The 17,103-nt window shown below is 50.7% G+C and overlaps 2 protein-coding genes across 3 annotated transcripts in view; one reads left to right on the forward strand and one right to left on the reverse strand.

Moving 5' to 3' along the window:
- VAT1 (vesicle amine transport 1) overlaps window positions 1–5,721 on the forward strand; it is a 6,983-nt gene extending 1,262 nt beyond the window's left edge. Inside the window, exons 2-6 of the mRNA XM_024743113.1 lie at window positions 2,263–2,470; window positions 2,871–3,041; window positions 3,145–3,234; window positions 3,794–4,035; window positions 4,193–5,721. Coding sequence (XP_024598881.1) covers window positions 2,263–2,470; window positions 2,871–3,041; window positions 3,145–3,234; window positions 3,794–4,035; window positions 4,193–4,276 — 795 coding nt within the window. The 3' untranslated portion in view covers window positions 4,277–5,721. The remainder of the gene's footprint in view (window positions 1–2,262; window positions 2,471–2,870; window positions 3,042–3,144; window positions 3,235–3,793; window positions 4,036–4,192) is intronic.
- Window positions 5,722–5,869: 148 nt separating this feature from the next.
- On the reverse strand, window positions 5,870–16,160 carry IFI35 (interferon induced protein 35). 2 transcript variants are annotated; one of them, XM_024743125.1, is made up of 7 exons: window positions 15,973–16,160; window positions 7,623–7,712; window positions 7,111–7,258; window positions 6,934–7,040; window positions 6,663–6,849; window positions 6,461–6,567; window positions 5,870–6,224 (listed from the first exon to the last, which is right to left on the reverse strand). In XM_024743125.1, exons 1-7 carry the CDS (start codon window positions 15,976–15,978, stop codon window positions 6,033–6,035), a joined length of 837 nt encoding a protein of 278 aa, XP_024598893.1. In that variant the 5' UTR covers window positions 15,979–16,160; the 3' UTR covers window positions 5,870–6,032. The 2 variants fall into 2 exon arrangements, with proteins under 2 accessions (XP_024598893.1, XP_024598900.1); XM_024743132.1 differs by lacking the exon at window positions 15,973–16,160 and adding an exon at window positions 15,173–15,265.
- Window positions 16,161–17,103: the final 943 nt, after the last annotated feature.

Here is a 17,103-nt window from a genome sequence, read left to right on the forward strand (position 1 = left end):
GATTGGGTGTCTGTATTTTTGTCTTGGGCTCTCTGTCTCCCGTGACTGCACTGTCTCCTCCTCCGGTGACTCAGCCAGCGGACCACGACCCCGGGCTGCCCTTGGGAACTTTGGGCGGAACCCACCTCTGTCTTCTCGTAGAGGACCCTCTACTGAGAAACCGGGCCGGTGCCCGTTTGGACTGGGGAGGGGGGTGTGGCACCGTGAGCAGGTTGGCCCAGCTCTGCCGGTCTGTGACTCCTTTTTGTTTATCATTAATCTTGGCGACAGCCCCAGGCACCGGAGAGTTTCAAATGGCCAACTTTTTGAGAGACTTGGGGTGAGGCCTTTGCACGTCATTTGTTTAGGGGTTTCTTTTCAAATCTGGCCCCTGCAAGAGAGTCTCATCAAATGCAGACTTTCTTCTTGCCAGACCTGCGGGTCCCAGAGCTCAGAGCTGGAATTTTTGGATTTATTGTACAGGCATACGTCTCCTTCCTCCTTAAAGGGCTTCTCCGTGGAATCAGCTCTGGCCCCACCCTTTCCACTGACTTCTAAATAATCCTACTCTAAGAAGGTGCTAAGAAGAATTTTTTTTTTTTTTTTTTTGGTGGGGGTAGTAATAGTTCATGTTACTGCTGAAGGCCAACCACCTAACCTCTTCTCCCCACACTTTCCGCTTCGTAAATACAGGATATCCTGTCCAGGGTAAGAATATGATGTAAGAGGCTGGATTCGGAGGGGAGAGCCCCTGCTCCCTCCTGATATCTGGGCTGGGGAAGGGTCATGGGCCTGCCCTGTAATGGGCTGAGGGGTGAGCATTAGCCTGGGTAAGTGGACCTTGTTCTGGGCCAAATCTGCGACTGGCCACCACCTGGACTGACCACTACACCTTTCCCCAGCTCTCCTGAGTTATTTCTGAGCCCACTAGTCCTGAGTCCTGGGGTGGGATGCTTCCATTGCTCAGACCTCATCCCAGGCCAGTGCTTGCAGAGAAAGGTCCTACTCTGCCCTCAGTACTCCTCCTCAGTGGAGTGTGGACATGAAAAAGGGTATGTGTGGGAGTCCCATCCCCCTGCCCCATGGATCCCAAGTCTCGTTAATGTACAGAATTCCCATCATTCCTGGCAGGGACCAAGACAGACTCGGATTGTCCTGGAACAGCACCCACACCTCCCTCTCCATGCTCTTCAGAGAACCATGAGAGGCCTTCCTCTGGAGACTGACCCCTTTCCCCTATCCTCCCCTTGACCCCAGTTGTTAAACTGGAGGGGAAGGTTCTGCTTCCTTTGCTCCCTTTCCCTCCTGCAAGGAGGCTCTTGTGCAGGTGGCTGAGGGTACGGGGAAGGGGAGGGGGGATGCCTTTTCCTGGTAGGTGGGATTGTGTGGCTGTCCTTGGCCATCACTCCTCCCCCCAGTCTCTGGGTGAAGCTTCTTTCTGAGCCCCCAGTGGCGGCTCAGATACTTCTCCTGAGGTAACAGCCCTAACTGCTCAGAGGCCTTTACCTGCACTTCGGTGTGGCCCTTACAGCATACGGCCCTCTTCCTTCAGTTGATGGATTGGTGACCTCCCCTCCTTGCTTCTGATATTGTCATCATTGTTGTCCTTATTATCAGCTAACACTACGAAGTTCTTACTATGTGTCAGACATTAGGCTAAAAACCACTGATTTTTTGCTACTTAATCCTCATTAACTGCCCTGTTTTACAGATAGGAAAACTGGGGCTCAAAAAGGTTAGATAATTTTTATTTGCCCAAGGTCATAGTGTCAGTAAACAGTGGAGCCCATTTTTTTTTAAACCTAAGCAGTTTGGTCTCTTCAATATTTCATGCGGCCCTAACTGTAAGCTTCTTGCACTCAGGGATCTGACACAATAATAAAGTGTAAGATCTGTAAAATGGAGATAAGGATAGTATCTTCCTCAGGGGGCTGATGTGAGGATTGAGTGTTTATATGTAGAGCACTTACAATAGGGCCTGGCCTTGGTAAGCAGTCAATAAAGATAAGTTGTTATTGATGATATTATTATTACTATTGTTATTATTATAACCATTACCACGAGGACCGCTGCTGCTTGTACTGTGACTTCATTGCCAGGAAGAGGGCCTTGTGCATAGTAGAAGGTCATAAATTACCAGTGGGTGAATGAATGAGTGAATGAATGATGCTCTTTTTCCATTCTTTTTTTTTTTTTTTTTAATTAAAGTATAGTTGATCTACAATGTTGTGTTAGTTTCTGCTGTACAGCAAAGTGAATCAGTTTCTTTTTCCATTTTTCAAGGTCGGGGACCGGGTGATGGTGTTGATCCGGTCAGGCATGTGGCAGGAGGAGGTGACTGTGCCTTCGGCCCAGACCTTCCTAATGCCTGAGGTCATGACCTTTGAAGAAGCTGCTGCGTTGCTGGTCAATTATATCACAGCCTACATGGTCCTCTTTGACTTTGGCAACCTACGGCCTGGCCACAGCGTCTTGGTACACATGGCTGCAGGTGACAGGCACCCTCCATTTATCCCCTTTCCTTACCCTACCCAGATCTCCTTCCGGGCCTCTTCCCTGCTGCTTGTCTGGACTGTTGTCATGGCAACACTAGCTGCCTCGGCCTATGGTGCCCAGAGGCCTCTGCAGTGTTGTTGCCGTGGTAGCATTCAGGCACCAGGTCCAGCCTGGTGTGCTACCCATAGCAACGTTCCCTTGCCCAGCACCCCCTCCTTGCCAGCCACCTTCCCCCCAATTCTCAATCTTGGAAATTAGACATGGAATGATGGGAGAAAGCCTCAAGATGAGCCCAGGCAAAATGAAGGTGATGGGCTGGATCCTTGAGAGGTGAGAATGGAGAGTGGTGGCTGGACGACTCTATATCCCGTCTTCATGAAAGTGTCTTGCTTTAGGGGGTGTGGGTATGGCTGCCGTGCAGCTGTGCCATACAGTAGAGAATGTGATGGTGTTCGGAACGGCCTCAGCCAGCAAGCATGAGGTGCTGAAGGAGAGCGGAGTCACACACCCCATCGACTACCACACGACTGACTACGTAGAGGAGATCAAGAAGATCTCTCCCAAAGGTGGGGTCAGGGAGTGGGAAGGGGTAGGATGGCATGGGACCGAGAGGGGCGTCTCCAGATCTGTGAATCCTTATGCTGTTCTGGGCCCCCTACTTTCTGACAGGAGTGGACATCGTCCTGGACCCTCTGGGTGGGTCAGATACGGCCAAGGGCTACAACCTCCTCAAACCCATGGGCAAAATAGTCACTTACGGTGAGTTAGTGGGCCGGGGCTGGAGGGGGAGTTAGGGGAAGCAGGGTGGGGTCTGAGGGGTAGGATATAGGGGCCCGGGGCTTTTGAATGCAGAACGGACAGAGACTCCGGTGCTCTGTAGGAAGCATCACGGTTAGCATGGTGCTGGATATTGCATTCACACTGCTCCCTCCTGGGTGTAGCTAATCTCCTTCTCATTCGTGAGTCATAGCAAATTCTGTGTTCTCTCTGTGTTCTTGTTTGGGGATTATTCCTGATGCAGTATCAACCAGTCTGCCTTCCTCTGTCCTACCTCCTGGGCTTCTTGGGCAAGTTGCATTTCCATTTAAGAAACTACTTCACACCAAAAATAAACAAATATATAAAGCTTAGATCAATCTTTGAGTTGGCTAGAGTCCATCTGGGCCAGGTAGCCAGCAGGTGGGAGGTTCTCCTGTCACTACCGGGTGCCGGTATGAATAATTGTAAGGGGCCCGCAGGGGGCAGATGAGCTTGGATCCAGACACACAGGGATGTGCCTGGCACCTGGATTCACAGGCTGTGTCTCCTCGTCCCTCAGGAATGGCCAACTTGCTAACGGGCCCCAAGCGGAACCTGATGGCCGTGGCGCGCACATGGTGGAATCAGTTCAGTGTGACAGCTCTGCAGCTGCTGCCGGCCAACCGAGCCGTGTGTGGCTTCCACCTGGGCTACCTGGAGGGCGAGACGGAGCTGGTCAGCGGTGTGGTGACCCGCCTCGTGGCTCTGTACAACCAGGGCCACATCAAACCCCACATCGACTCCGTGTGGCCCTTCGAGAAGGTGAGTGTGATGGCCCTGCAGGGAGGGCCTGGATGGGAGCCGTGAAGGCTGGGGTCCCTAGGGGAGGAGTCCTGGGAGGAGGAGGGCTGACTCCTTTAGGCCGGCTCCCTGGACGGGCCGAATGGCGCTGGGAGCAGAGTCTTGTCTTCCTCTCCAGGTGGCGGATGCCATGAGGCAGATGCAGGAGAAGAGGAACGTGGGCAAAGTCCTCCTGGTGCCTGGGCCGGAGAAGGAGAACTAGGCAGGGGGCTGGGAGACCCTCAGGGCCCGGGGAAGAGAGAAGCTGGGAAGCCACGTGCTGTTGGCCACCAGACCCTCGCGGTTCATCCTCTATCACAATGCGTTGCCCTCTTTCCCCCCAGGGTCTCTGCGGTGATGTCCTCTCCCCTGTCCTGTTCTTCCTCTTTAGTCAGGGCTACCCCCTCCCCGCTTCCTGCCCTCTGAAGAGGTTGGGAAGTGACCACTTGGATGTCTGGGCCCTGCCAAGGGGACAGGGAGGGTCAGAGAGAGGCCGGCCGCTTCCTGCCCCCACCCTTTCCCCGGGCCTCGCTGTGCTGCTTTTGTGCCAAGTGTAGCCAATCCCTTCCCGTCCTGTTCCCTGTGCTTCCGCCTCCGCCTCGTCTGCCCTCCTGCCCCGCCCCACAGCTCCCCAAAGAATCGAAATGCCAGCTCAGGATATGGGGCCAATCTGTGTGAATCCAGCATGTCCCTGTGTCGCCCTAGTGTCCCTTCAACCCGGGCCAGCCAGCGCCCACCTTGTTGTAAGGCCTCGTCCTCTTGTCCCCAATTTCTCGAGCACAATCGGCTTCTCCCACCTCCAGGGGTTCTGCCACTCTCCAGCAGGGGTGCCTCTTCCAGCAGGGGCGGGAGTCAGACCTGCTGCCCTAGGTCACCACTCTATGGGAGGGACACGGAGCCCCCTCCTCTTCACTGAGTTCTCTGGATTTGTTCTCAGTGCCTTAGCAATGGAAAGCTTGCTTGTGTGTGTAGGGGTCCCTGCCTCATACCTCCTCCCCCCGTCCTCCCCAGTGCCTTCCTTGTTCTGCTGGAGCTGGGGTTTCGCTGCTCCCCAGTCCCATAGCACTGCCAAAAATCTGTGTGTGTGCCGGTGTGTGGGGGGCCAGCCCCTAGCCTCCGGGGGCCTGTGCCATGTCCTGTCTCTGGGGCTGTCATTTCTCTATGGTGGTTGAGGCGAAAGAGGCGGGGAAGCTTTTTCAGCCTTGCAGCTAAGTGTGGCACTTACCAGCCAGAGCTCTGAGAGGTGATGCCATCTGTCTCTTGTTCTGGGACCAAAGTAAAAATCGAAGCACGTTCCCCATGTAGTCACGGAGGCCCACTGTCTCCTCAGAGCAGGGAGGCAGCTTTTCAGACTCAGCCCCAAACTTTGTTTACATGGGTGGGGAGATGGAACAGGGGGTCAAAGTGGAGGTTTAGGACCTGGGCCACTGGAACCAAAGTGGGGACTTCCCGGGGCTAGGGGTGTAAGTCCCTCTGCCCTTGGATCTGGAATTAGGGCGGGTTATTGCCCAAGCCACTGCCATTGGGAGGTGGGGGGAGGGGCTCAGCCTCTTCATCATCTCAACGAGGCCTAAATGTGTGAAGTGCGATTTTCACTTTTGTGTACCCACCCCGTTATGGTTACCGAAGCTGCCTTTGTGTTTGTGTCAATAAAAAGCCAAACCCTGGGTCCTGGATGTTGCCTCTGATAGTGGAGGGGAAGGGGAGCTTGTGGAAGGCCAGTGCTGCCAGTGGAAGGCTAGGGTTTCTCCCTCCCCGCAGCCTTCTTCCATGGCCTAATCGAGTTTCCTTTCTTGAAACGAAATGAGGAAGAAGATCATGCAATGCAGGCGCTTTTACTGTTCTCGGGGCGCGTTTCACAACCCATAGTCCCTCCTGCCGTTGACCGGCATGATCTCTCTCTCCTGTATGGGCGTCCAACCCCAGCCTGGTTTGAGAACCTCGGGAGAGGGGCGGGGGGTGATGAGCAGGGCAGGCTCCTAGCCCAACTTGGCAGTGAAGACCGCCAGGCCCTGCTGTCCCAGGGGCATGACTGTCACGGCTTCCACCTCCCCACCCCCACGGGTGGGCTTCTGGAAGTGGATCTCCAGGACGTCTTGTAGCTCTGGGCCATCCAGGACATCGGGAATGTTGAGCACCAGCACCGAGTGGGGCACTGTCAGGGACCTGACCTGGAAAAGGAGCCAGGAGCTGGGCAAGGGCTCGTGCAGGTTGGGCTGGGGGGGCGGGGCGGGGCAGAGGTCGGGGCAGGTGGCGACCGTGGGAGTATGGGAGGGGGCAGGAGGCCTGGAGAGGTTGGTAGCGGGTAGGTCAGTGGGGTTTCGGGGCTGTGGTCCTTCCTTGGGCAAGTTTCTGGCAGGCAGACAGGTTACCAGGTCCAGTCCCCATCTTCCACCTTCCCACTTACCTCAGCCTTCTGGATCTTTCCACTCATGTAGGGAGAGACTCTCAGAGGGAACTGCTGCTTACCCAGTGGCACTGTGAACTGGCCCGTCTGGCACAGGTGCTGGGCCACTGCAGGGACAGGGAGCGGGGGACCTTCAGCATCAAGGGCTCCCCCCTCCTGTGGCCTGGTGCCTCTGCTCTCATCTCGCCGACAAGGCCCTTACCTGTATCCTTAGCGAAGCCCAGCATGACACTGCCTTGCAGCAGTTCCCGCGTCTCCACATCGCCACCCCCGTTCTTGCTCTTGCCAAAGAAGATCTCCAACTTGTCCAGCAGCTCCTCCTCACTTAGCTTAAGCCCGGCAGGAAACCCACTGACCAGTACTCTCTGTTCATTCATCTGGCTGGACACCTAGGGGGAGGCAGGAGGGAGTCATCCCTTGTGCCCAGGTGCATGGGGCCCCGTGCAGATCCCAGGGCCCTGCCATTCTGTCACCTGGATGGTGGTCAGCATGGGCAGCTCCAAGGGCTGGACCTGCACCCGCAGTCGGAACCCTTCCACATCGATCGTGTGCTCCGTTTGCTGCAGCACCTGCTTGGCCACTGGGTGGGGGAGCAGGGTCAGTACTTAGGAAGCCTCCCAGCCTCCCTCCCAAGGTTTCCCGGAGCTCACCATTGGGGTCATCAAAGGTGACCAGAGCAGAGCCTCCAGGCAGAGGGTAACAGATCCGCAGGTTAGAAACCACAGACTTGGTTGTTTCCTTGCCCTGCTGAATGTCTCCTCGGAACACCAGGGGGGCCTCAGGCACTGGGAATGGGACCTGGAGGTGGGGGAGGAGAGGCTGATGCAGATTTCAGGGTTGGGAGAGCGCCCCACTCCCAGGAGGAAAGCACCCCCAATTACATGCCACTGATGCTGAGTGCCAGGGATGAACACTGAGAGGAGAGCTGGGTAACTAAGCGGATGCATGTGGGTCAAGCATGTACTGGCACTTTACATACAAAATCTTAGTTTGTCCTCACACAAGCCTGTGAGGTAGGTAGCTCCACTTTACAGAGAAGCAGACAGGTTCAGAGAGTTCAAGTAACACACTCGAGGTCACACAGCAAGGAAATGGCAGAGGCAGTGGTGAAACCAAGACCTCCCCAGCTCTTTCTACCAGGCCATACCCCCTCCCAGCTCACCTTGTCTTGGGGGTTGTCCCTGAGCTTCCTTTTCAGCTCCTGTAGCCTGGTCTTTAGTTTGGCCTGTTCCTCCTGAAGGGCTTGGAGGGCCTATTGGAGCAGAGGGGAACAACCAGACATCCACCTGCCTTTCCAGAGAATGAATGACCCAGGGAAAGGGGGCCGCTATTCTGGACACTCCAGGAGCAGAGTTGGTGCTCAGCCCGAGAACAGCCCAACCCCTTTACCTTGCCCTGGGCTTGTCCTGGCCCAGCTTGGCTGCCCCCATCGCAGCTGCTCTGAAAGGCAGGAGCCTTTGCAGCAGCCACGGCTGGGTCATTCCTGGAGACCCAGAGTTTAACAAACACTGATTGAGCTCCTGCTATGAGGTACTGGGCACGACACAGGCAGTGGAAGAAAAGGGTCCAGCGCTTAGGTCTGTATAAAACGGTACTCAAGGGACTTCCCTGGTGGTCCAGTGGGTAAGACTGCGCTCCCAATGCAGCCTGTCTGGGTTCGACCCCTGGTCGGGGAACTAGATCCCGCACGCATGCCACAACTAAGAGTCCGTATGCCGCAACGAAGATCCCGCATGCTGCAACTAAGACCCAGCACAGCCAAAATAAATAAATATTTCGAACAGACAAACAAACGGTACTGAAGACAGTGCACGACCACACGACGGATGGCGGAGGAGAGGCTGACGGCGGAGGAGAGGCTGACGGCGGAGGAGAGGCTGACGCTGGAGGAGAGGCTGACGGCGGAGGAGAGGCTGACGGCGGAGGAGAGGCTGACGGCGGAGGGGAGGCTGACGGCGGAGGAGAGGCTGACGGCGGAGGAGAGGCTGACGGCGGAGGGGAGGCTGACGGCGGAGGGGAGGCTGACGGCGGAGGGGAGGCTGACGCTGGAGGAGAGGCTGACGGCGGAGGAGAGGCTGATGGTGGAGGACAGCGGGAATTTGGAGGAGGGACCGCCCCAAAGGGGTTAACACAACTAGGGAGGCCTCGAGGAGCAGCAGGAGCTTACAGTTGCAAGATGTCATAAGACTATCAGCTAACATGTGCTAAGCCCTTTACATGGATTATACCACTCATGTCTTGCAACAACCTTATGAAATAAACACCCTCTTCTTATTTTGCAGATGAGGCAACAGTAGCTCCGAGAGGTCAAGTGACTTACCCGAAGTCATTTGGCCCTAGGCAGTCTGACTCTCGACTCTTAGTCTATGCTTTACAGTGAAGAAATCAAACTCAGAGTAGGGGAGTAATTTACCCCCCATCTCCCAGCTTGTCCCATGACTGCCACCCTTTCTGCTGTACCAAGGCAAGCAGCCTTTCAGGCTGGGTGTGATTTGGAGCAGATCCAGAGAGAGCTGACAAATGGGCAGGGGAGTGACACCAGGGATGGGAATAAATGCACCTTTGTTTGTGGGATGGAGAGCTCACCCTGTGGTTGGAAGCCTGATAAATAAGGTCAGCTCAGGGAAGTGTGAGCTCACTGGGGAGGACGGGACTCTGTCCTGGCCAGCTCTGTGTCCCAAGTGTTCAGCAGAGTCCCTGGCACAAAACAGGCATTCAGTAAACCCGTGCTGAATGAATGAAGTGAGTGAATGAATGAAGTGAACGAATGACAGAACGGGAACATATTACAGTGGGCGTTGAATAATTCAGTGTGAGTTCACTCTATTTTAAGCAGAAGAAAACTAGGGCTTGGCCAAATAATGCCAGTTAATGAGTAGTGAGAAATAATCAGTGACTTTCAGGGTCAGTTACATGACATCAATGAGTCAGGGGAGCAGGTGCAGTGTGATATGGAGAGGTGGGGACTCTTACATCCTGCAGACAGCATGTCCCAACTAAAGTGGCAACCCCTTCTCGGCTCTAGCCAAGTTTTTTCACATGGAATGTGGTCTCAGTATCCTATATCTTCCCATTTCTAAGGGAAACCAGAAATCTGGATTTTTATTTGAAAAAGATGGCTTTATTTTTTTTTTTTTGCGGTACGTGGGCCTCTCACCGCCGCGGAGCACAGGCTCTGGACGCGCAGGTTCAGCGGCCATGGCTCACGGGCACAGCCGCTCCGCGGCATGTGGGATCCTCCCGGACTGGGGCACGAACCCGTGTCCCCTGCATCGGCAGGCGGACTCTCAACCACTGCGCCACCAGGGAAGCCCAGATGGCTTGATTTTAAATAAATATGAAAAATAAAAGTTGGATTCAGTCTTTAATCCATCCTCTTTTTACTTCTGCTTTAAATCTTGATCTAATTATACATATTGTTTGAAAATCTAGTAATTGGCAATGCTATTCAATAAATAGCTTTAAATAAATAAATAAGTAAATTTATTTTTAAAAGCTTCATAATTACAGTTTAAAAAAAAACATTCAAAAACGTCCATCCACTGGTGAATGGATACAAGGAAAAACAAACAAACAAAACAATTCAGGCCAGAGAGTTTATCAGGGGGAAAATGGGGAACTGGTGAAGATTTCTGAAAGGGGGAGTGAGGTGATGGACACAGTGTTGAAAAGAGCGCAATCCGGTCATCAAAAAATGGACAGAAGACCTAAATAGATATTTCTTCAAAGAAGACATACAGGTGGCCAACAGGCACATGAAAAGATGCTCAATATTGCTAATTATTAGAAAAATGCAAATGAAAACTACAATGAAGTATCACCTCACACCAGTCAGAATGGCCATCCTTAAAAAGTCTATAAATAATAAAGGCTGGGGCTTCCCTGGTGGCGCAGTGGTTGAGAGTCCGCCTGCCGATGCAGGGGAAATCCTGCTCCTGGGCATATATCTGGAAAAGATGAAAACCCTAATTCAAAAAAACACATGCACCCCAATGTTCATAGCAGCACTATTTACGATAGCCAAGACACGGAAGCAAGTTAACTGTTCATCAACAGATGAATAAAGATGTTATATATATATGTGTGTGACACACACACACACACAGGAATATTACTCAGCCATAAAAAGGAATGAAATAATGCCATTTACAGCAATGGATGGACCTAGAGATTACCATACTAAATGAAGTAAGTCGAGAAAGACAAATACCATATGATACCACTTATATGTGAAATCTAAAAAAAAGACACAGATTAATTTATTTACAAAACAAAAACAGACTCACAGACATAGGAAACAAACTTATGGTTACCAAAGGGGAAAAGGGGTGAAAGAGGGATAAATTAGGAGTCTGGGATCAGCAGATACACACTATTACGTATAAAATGGATAAACAAGGACCTCCTGTATAGAGCACAGGGAACTATACTCAATATCTTGCAATAACCTATAATGGAAAAGAATCTGAAAAAGAATACATATATGTATAACTGGATCACTTTGCTGTACACCTGAAACTAACATAACATTGTAAATCAACTATACTTAAAAAAAAAAAAAAAAAAAGCTGGCAGTGATGGCAGGATGAACTGGAGCAGCAGGAACTGGGGAGTGGGGAGAACAAGCCCAGATCTGTGGCTCTAATTCTCACAGACGTGACAGGAGCTGACCTGAACCTCTGGCACTGGGCACAAGGAGCACACACAGATGAGTACATCTCAAGAGGAAAAGCTGCCAGACTCCGGATGCTGTATTAAAGCGACAGAGGGGACAGACTGGAGAGGCGATGCAACACTGAGGTTGCAGACTTGGGTGTCCAAGGATTTGGTATAATGTCATTGACCCAGCAGGCAAGGGAAGAGAGCCAGTAGTTACTGGGGACCTGCTAAGTGATCGGCACAGTTGGACTCCATCCCATTTAAGTATCACAAAACTGCCTCCTGTCTCCAACTCCCAACTGAAACTTCTCTATCACAGACTTCTTAAGGACAACACAGGCTGACTGTAGTCACTTACTTGAATTCAACTATACATGCTATTTATTTACTTAACTAACATGATAACTTGGTCTCTAAATGCAAGCCAGTATCCATCTGGTACTCAACTGAAAAAAGAAAAGGGATCCGTTTTACACTGAGCTCATTGAGAGACTGTAAATTCTGGATACTTAGGGGTGAGTTAATGATTTGAGGTTCATTTGACTACATGCATTCTTCTGCCTTACTTGCCAAGTTTAGAACCTAACAACCGCTAAGATAAAATCTCATGCTCTCTGTGTTCATCATAGCAGTACTGAGAGGCAGTGTAATATAGCAGTTAAGAGCACAAGTTCTGGGGCCAAAACTCCGGGGCTTACATTCAGCTCCTCTTACTACTGCCAAGACAATGGGCAAGTTATTTAACTCTCTGTGCCTTGGTTTCTTCATCTGTAAAGTGGGAATAGCAATTTCTACCTATGTATAATTTTATTTGGAAAAGTAGTTCCGGCATATGATGAGTGCTGTGTTAAATGTTTTGTATTTTAATAATCCCCATTTGATAGTTGAGGAACCTGAGGTTCATCAAGGTTAACTAATGGTGGGAGTTCCCTGATGGCCTGGTGGTTAGGATTCCAGGCTTTCACTGCTGTGGCCTGGGTTCAATCCGTGGTCGGGGAACTGAGATCCTGGAAGCCACGTGGTGTGGCCAAAAACAAAACAAAAAAACCCACAAAAAATAAAACCAACCAAACAAAAAAACTTTGGCCCTAATGGGCCAAAGTAAGTCAAACCCAAGGCTGTTGAAGACACAGAGTGTCAGGGACAGGACTTGGTGGATTGAACTCTGGGTTAGAACAGTATGTGGTAATGGTAGAAGCCAAGAGGATGGAAGAACTCATTCAGGGACAGAGCCCTTAAAAATGTGATCTTTGAAGATACCTAGTCAGGGGTCAGGAAAGATAAAGGAATGCAGAGAAGAAAAAGAAGGCATGGGGACTTCCCTGGTGGTCCAGTGGGTAAGACTCCGTGTTCCAGGCAGGGGGCCTGGGTTCGATCCCTGGCCAGGGAACTAGATCCCACATGCATGCCACAACTAAGGGTTCACATGCCACAATTAAGAGTCCGCATGCCACAATGAAGATCCCATGTGCCGCAACTAAGACCCGGTGCAGCCAGAATAAATAAATAAATGTTAAAAAAGAAAAGAAAAAGAAGGCATGGTCAGGGCCAGGGCCAGGATTAGGTAGCATCATAGACACAAAGGAAGAGGAGTGATGAAACAGAGGCAAAAGAAAAGGAGGGCTACAGGAAGTCCCCTCCCTCATTTGTTTCCTTATTCACTCATGCAACAATCAGCTACCAGGATCTACCACGTGTCGGGCCCTGTTCTAGGCTCTGGGGACACAGTAGTGAACCAAACAGAGAAAACTTCCCTGTGGAGTTTACATTTTAGGGGATGAGCCAGATAATAAACACAATAAATAAGTAAAATCTGCAGTATGTTAGTGACAAGTGTTATGGACAAAAACAGAGAAGGGAGGACAGAGAATGTTGGAGTACAGTTTTAACTGGGGTGATCAGAGTAGACCTCGTTGAGATATTTGATCATATAGTTGAAGGAGATAAAGGAGTCAGCCGTGTGTATATGTGGGGGAAAGTTTTATGCAGAGGGAGCGGCAAGTGCAAAGGCCCTGAGGTGGAAGTTTGTTGTATGTATTTGAGGAACATCTAGGAGACCAATGTGGCTGGAGCAGAGCGAGTGAGGGGGGAGTGGTGGGAGATAAAGTCACAGAGAAAACAGAGTGGGGCCATGAAGGGCCTTTCACATAAAGTGAGGTGGGAGGCTGCAGGCAGGCTTAAATGCTAACAGGATAACTTGGCTGTTGTGTGAACAGACTGATGTGGGGAAAGGGCACTAACAGGGAGACTACTTAGGAGGCCATGACAGTGTCCATGTGAGCAACGCTGATGGCCTGGATCAGGTGGTAGCAGTGGAGGTGGTGAGGCGTAGTCAAGAGTTTAGATTGATTGAGGGAATTCCCTGGCGGTCCAGTGGTTAGGACTCCACACTTCCACTCCAGGGGGCACAGGTTCAATCCCTGGTTGGGGAACTAGGATCCAGCAAGCCGCGCAAGCGTGCCACAAAAAAAAAAAAAAAAAAAAAGAGTTTAGATTGATTCAAGTTGCTGATGGGTTGGAAATAGGATGTGGAAGAAAGAGACGAGTCTGTGATGACACTAAGCTGTTAGGCTTGAGCAGCTGGGGGGAAGGAGAGCCATTTGCCGAGATGGGAAATACGTTGGATGGAAGAGATTGGGGTTTACTTTGAACGTATTAGGGATGAAGTGCTTATTTGACATCCCAGTAGAGATGCAGAGTGGTGGTTGCCTCTACGATGTGGCATCCAGGGAAGGGGTCCAGGCCGTGAGTATAAACTTGAAAATTATCCAAGCAGAGATACTTAGAGTCACAAAATTAAATGAGATCAACATGTAGAGGTCCAAGGGCTGATTTCTGGGGCAACCAACACTAAGAGGTCAGGGGAACAAGGAAGAACCAGCCAAGGAGAATGCAGAGGAGGGGCTCGTGAAACCTGAGGGAGGGCAGGCATGAAGAACAACGCGTTTAAGGCAGAGGAGCCGCAGCTGCGCCCAGTGCTGCCAACAAGCCTTCTGCCAGGAGGCGTGAGAACGACTGCTGAGACTGAGCAACAAGAACAGTCCTGCTTATCATAAGGAGACGGTCAGTTCACGTACAAGGATGATTACAGTAGCCTTGTTTACAATGGAAAACAAAGAAATCTACGTGTCCAACAAGAAACAGCTAAGTATAAAATATTTAGCAATTAAAAGACAGTAATAAAGAACATTTAACATGAAAAAATGCTCACAATAAGCACAATATAAAGCTGCCTATACATTCCCTATTCTGACGATTTAAAATGTTTTAATTCATGAGGCTATTTATTAATGCATAAAAATTCTGGGAAGATAGACATCACAATGTCATTAATAGACTCTGTCTCTCAATAATCAATTTAGGGTGATTTTTTAAAAATACAGTTTCCTGGGCTTCCCTGGTGGCGCAGTGGTTAGGAGTCCGCCTGCCAATGCAGGGAACACGGGTTCAAGCCCTGGTCCAGGAGGATCCCACGTGCCGCGGAACAACTGGGCCCGTGCGCCAGAACTACTGGGCCTGCACTCTGGAGCCCATGAACCACAACTACTGAGCCCACGTGCCACAACTACTGAAGCCCGCGTGCCTAGAGCCCGTGCTCCGCAACAAGAGAGGCCACCGCAATGAGAGGCCCGCGCACCGCAACGAAGAGTGGCCCCTGCTCGCCGCAGCTGGAGAAAGCCCGCGCACAGCAACGAAGACCCAACACAGCCAAAAATAAATAAAATAAATTTATATAAAAAAAATAGTTTCCTGAATCCACCTTCCTTCTTTCCTTTCTAATATGTAAAGGCCCTTTAAGAGAGCACTTTTACCAGAGTGGGAGGAGTGAGGGGTGGCTGAACTGGGGAACTGGCGATATTAACAATAATGAACATGTATTGAGCACTCAGTATGTGCCAAGCAGCGTGCTCAGTTTTTACTGTGTATTTTAGGGGTTGTTTAGTTTAATTGTGGCAGGTAGGTATTCTTGTGTGGAAGTGTTACCATCATTCCCACCAAATAGATAAGGAAATGGGGCTTAGATTGTAAACTTTAGAGAGGCTAATAACTTACCCAGGGCCACACAATTGGAGGAACCAGGATTTGGAACCAGGCAGGCTGGCCTCTAGAGCCTGTGTCTTCCTTCAACATTTGAGGGGCAAATGAAAAATTTCCAAGCAAGAGACCTATATATTTGTAACAGACGGGGTAGTATCAGGGAGAAGGACTGAAGAAACTAGGGAAATGAGATTCATTCACTCAACAGCTGTTTATTGAGCGCCTATTGCATGCCAGGCACTGTGCTGGGCACCGAGGAGGATCAAGGGTGAACAAGCTGAGACAGAGAACCAGCCCGCAGAGGGCTTAGTCTAGCACGAGCAGGGGCGATCAGGGGTTGGGAAAGGGGGGACCACAGCAGACAGGGGGAAGGTTAGGTCTCAGAAGAGTAACACTTCTTCCCCTCGCCCTGAAGAGAGGTCAAGGTGACATTTAGATGGAAATATAAGGAGGGGAAGAACTTGTTGAGGAAGATCTCAGGAGATAAAGGTTGGAGCAATTCTTAAACTTTTTGGGGTCACAGAACCCTTTGAGTATCTAATGAAAACGATGGATTCTTTCTCCAGAAAAATGCACATCCACACAAGGAATTCACGATCCCGAGATGCAGGTTATAGAACTGTCTCTGAGGCACTGGATTAGGGGACCAACTCCCTTGCGGAGAGGTCATCCCAGCCGTCTCTCCCCAGACCTGTAGCAGGTCTAAGAGATGGATAGGGAGAGGGTTGCCTGCCAGGCCCTGGGATACCTGTAGATTCCTGGCCAAGAGGAGCATTCCTCTTGGATTCTCCCCACCCCCAAGACCCTCCTCTCACCATCATGGTCTAAGGTCCAGTTAGCAAGGGCTGAAACTTCAGAGCTGGCACAAACTGGCAGGGTCCAACGCGACTAAAGTCTTGCTTGCACTTTGAGGAGTTTTGGTCTCCCCAGCAGAGTCTGAAAGACACTTCTTATGGTTCTTACGCAGGCTCTTTGCTTTCACTTTCATTTCAGTAAAGTCCCTGCCCTTCCGTACTCCAACCCTGGGTGGCTTCCTGGTCTTCGAACTTCCCCCAGCTGTGAGGCCTCAGGGGAAGTTACCCCACAAACAACTACAAACTGAATGCTGGCCCCAATCTGCCATTCATTCCCAACCTAGCAATCCCAGCACAGGCCTATTGGTAGAATTTTGTCTGCTTTGTTAATGGCTATTTCCCAAGAGCTTAGAATGTTGCCCACAACATGCAGATGTTGATAACTGAATGAGAAATGCAACCAGGACAGATAAAGCCACATCAAGTTGATGAAGCTGTAGCAATAGCCATCACTTGAGAGCTGTTATGTGCCCTATACCAATTCTGCTTTCCATGAATTAACTCAACCTTCAAAACAACCCCTTGAAGTTGGTTCCATTTTCCCGATGAGATTCTAAACTTGCGAGGCACAGAAGTGCAGAAACCTGCCCAAAGTCACATTGCTAGGACGTGATGCATGTATACAAACCTGGTTGGAACAGTATTTGAACTTGAATTTTTAGTTAAAGGAGGGTTTAAATATAGTTCCATTTGTGACTGTGTGAGTGTGAGTGTGACTTACTGGAGACATCGAACACTTAAGGGTGAGGGGCTTCCCTGGTGGCGCAGTGGTTAAGAATCTGCCTGCCAACGCAGGGGACAAAAGTCCGAGACCTGGTCCGAGAAGATCCCACATACCGTGGAGCAACTAAGCCCCTGGACCACAACTACTGAGCCTGCGCTCTAGAGCCCGTGCTCCAAAAAGCGAAGTCACCGCAATGAGAAGCTCACGCACTGCAACGAAGAGTAGCCCCCGCTCACCACAATTAGAGAAAAGCCTGCGTGTAGCAACGAAGACCCAACGCAGCCAAAAAAAACAAACAAACAAACCAAAAAACACTTAAGGGTGAGATGAGTCCAATGAATACACATAAAAGAGCGCAGGATGTAAGT

This window comes from Neophocaena asiaeorientalis, unplaced genomic scaffold, assembly GCF_003031525.2.
Source record: "Neophocaena asiaeorientalis asiaeorientalis breed wild unplaced genomic scaffold, Neophocaena_asiaeorientalis_V1.1 scaffold1, whole genome shotgun sequence".
NCBI classification, from domain to species: Eukaryota; Metazoa; Chordata; class Mammalia; order Artiodactyla; family Phocoenidae; genus Neophocaena; species Neophocaena asiaeorientalis.

Coding starts and splice junctions, on each gene's coding strand:
- IFI35 (XM_024743132.1), bottom strand. CDS start 15,250: ATGTTGAAGGAAGACACAGGCTCTAGAGGCCAGCCTGCCTGGTTCCAA. Junction 7,713..15,172: donor CTCCAATTGTGTGGCCCTGG/GTAAGTTATTAG, acceptor CTGCTCCAATAG/GCCCTCCAAGCCCTTCAGGA. Junction 7,041..7,110: donor CACCTTTGATGACCCCAATG/GTGAGCTCCGGG, acceptor TCCCCCACCCAG/TGGCCAAGCAGGTGCTGCAG.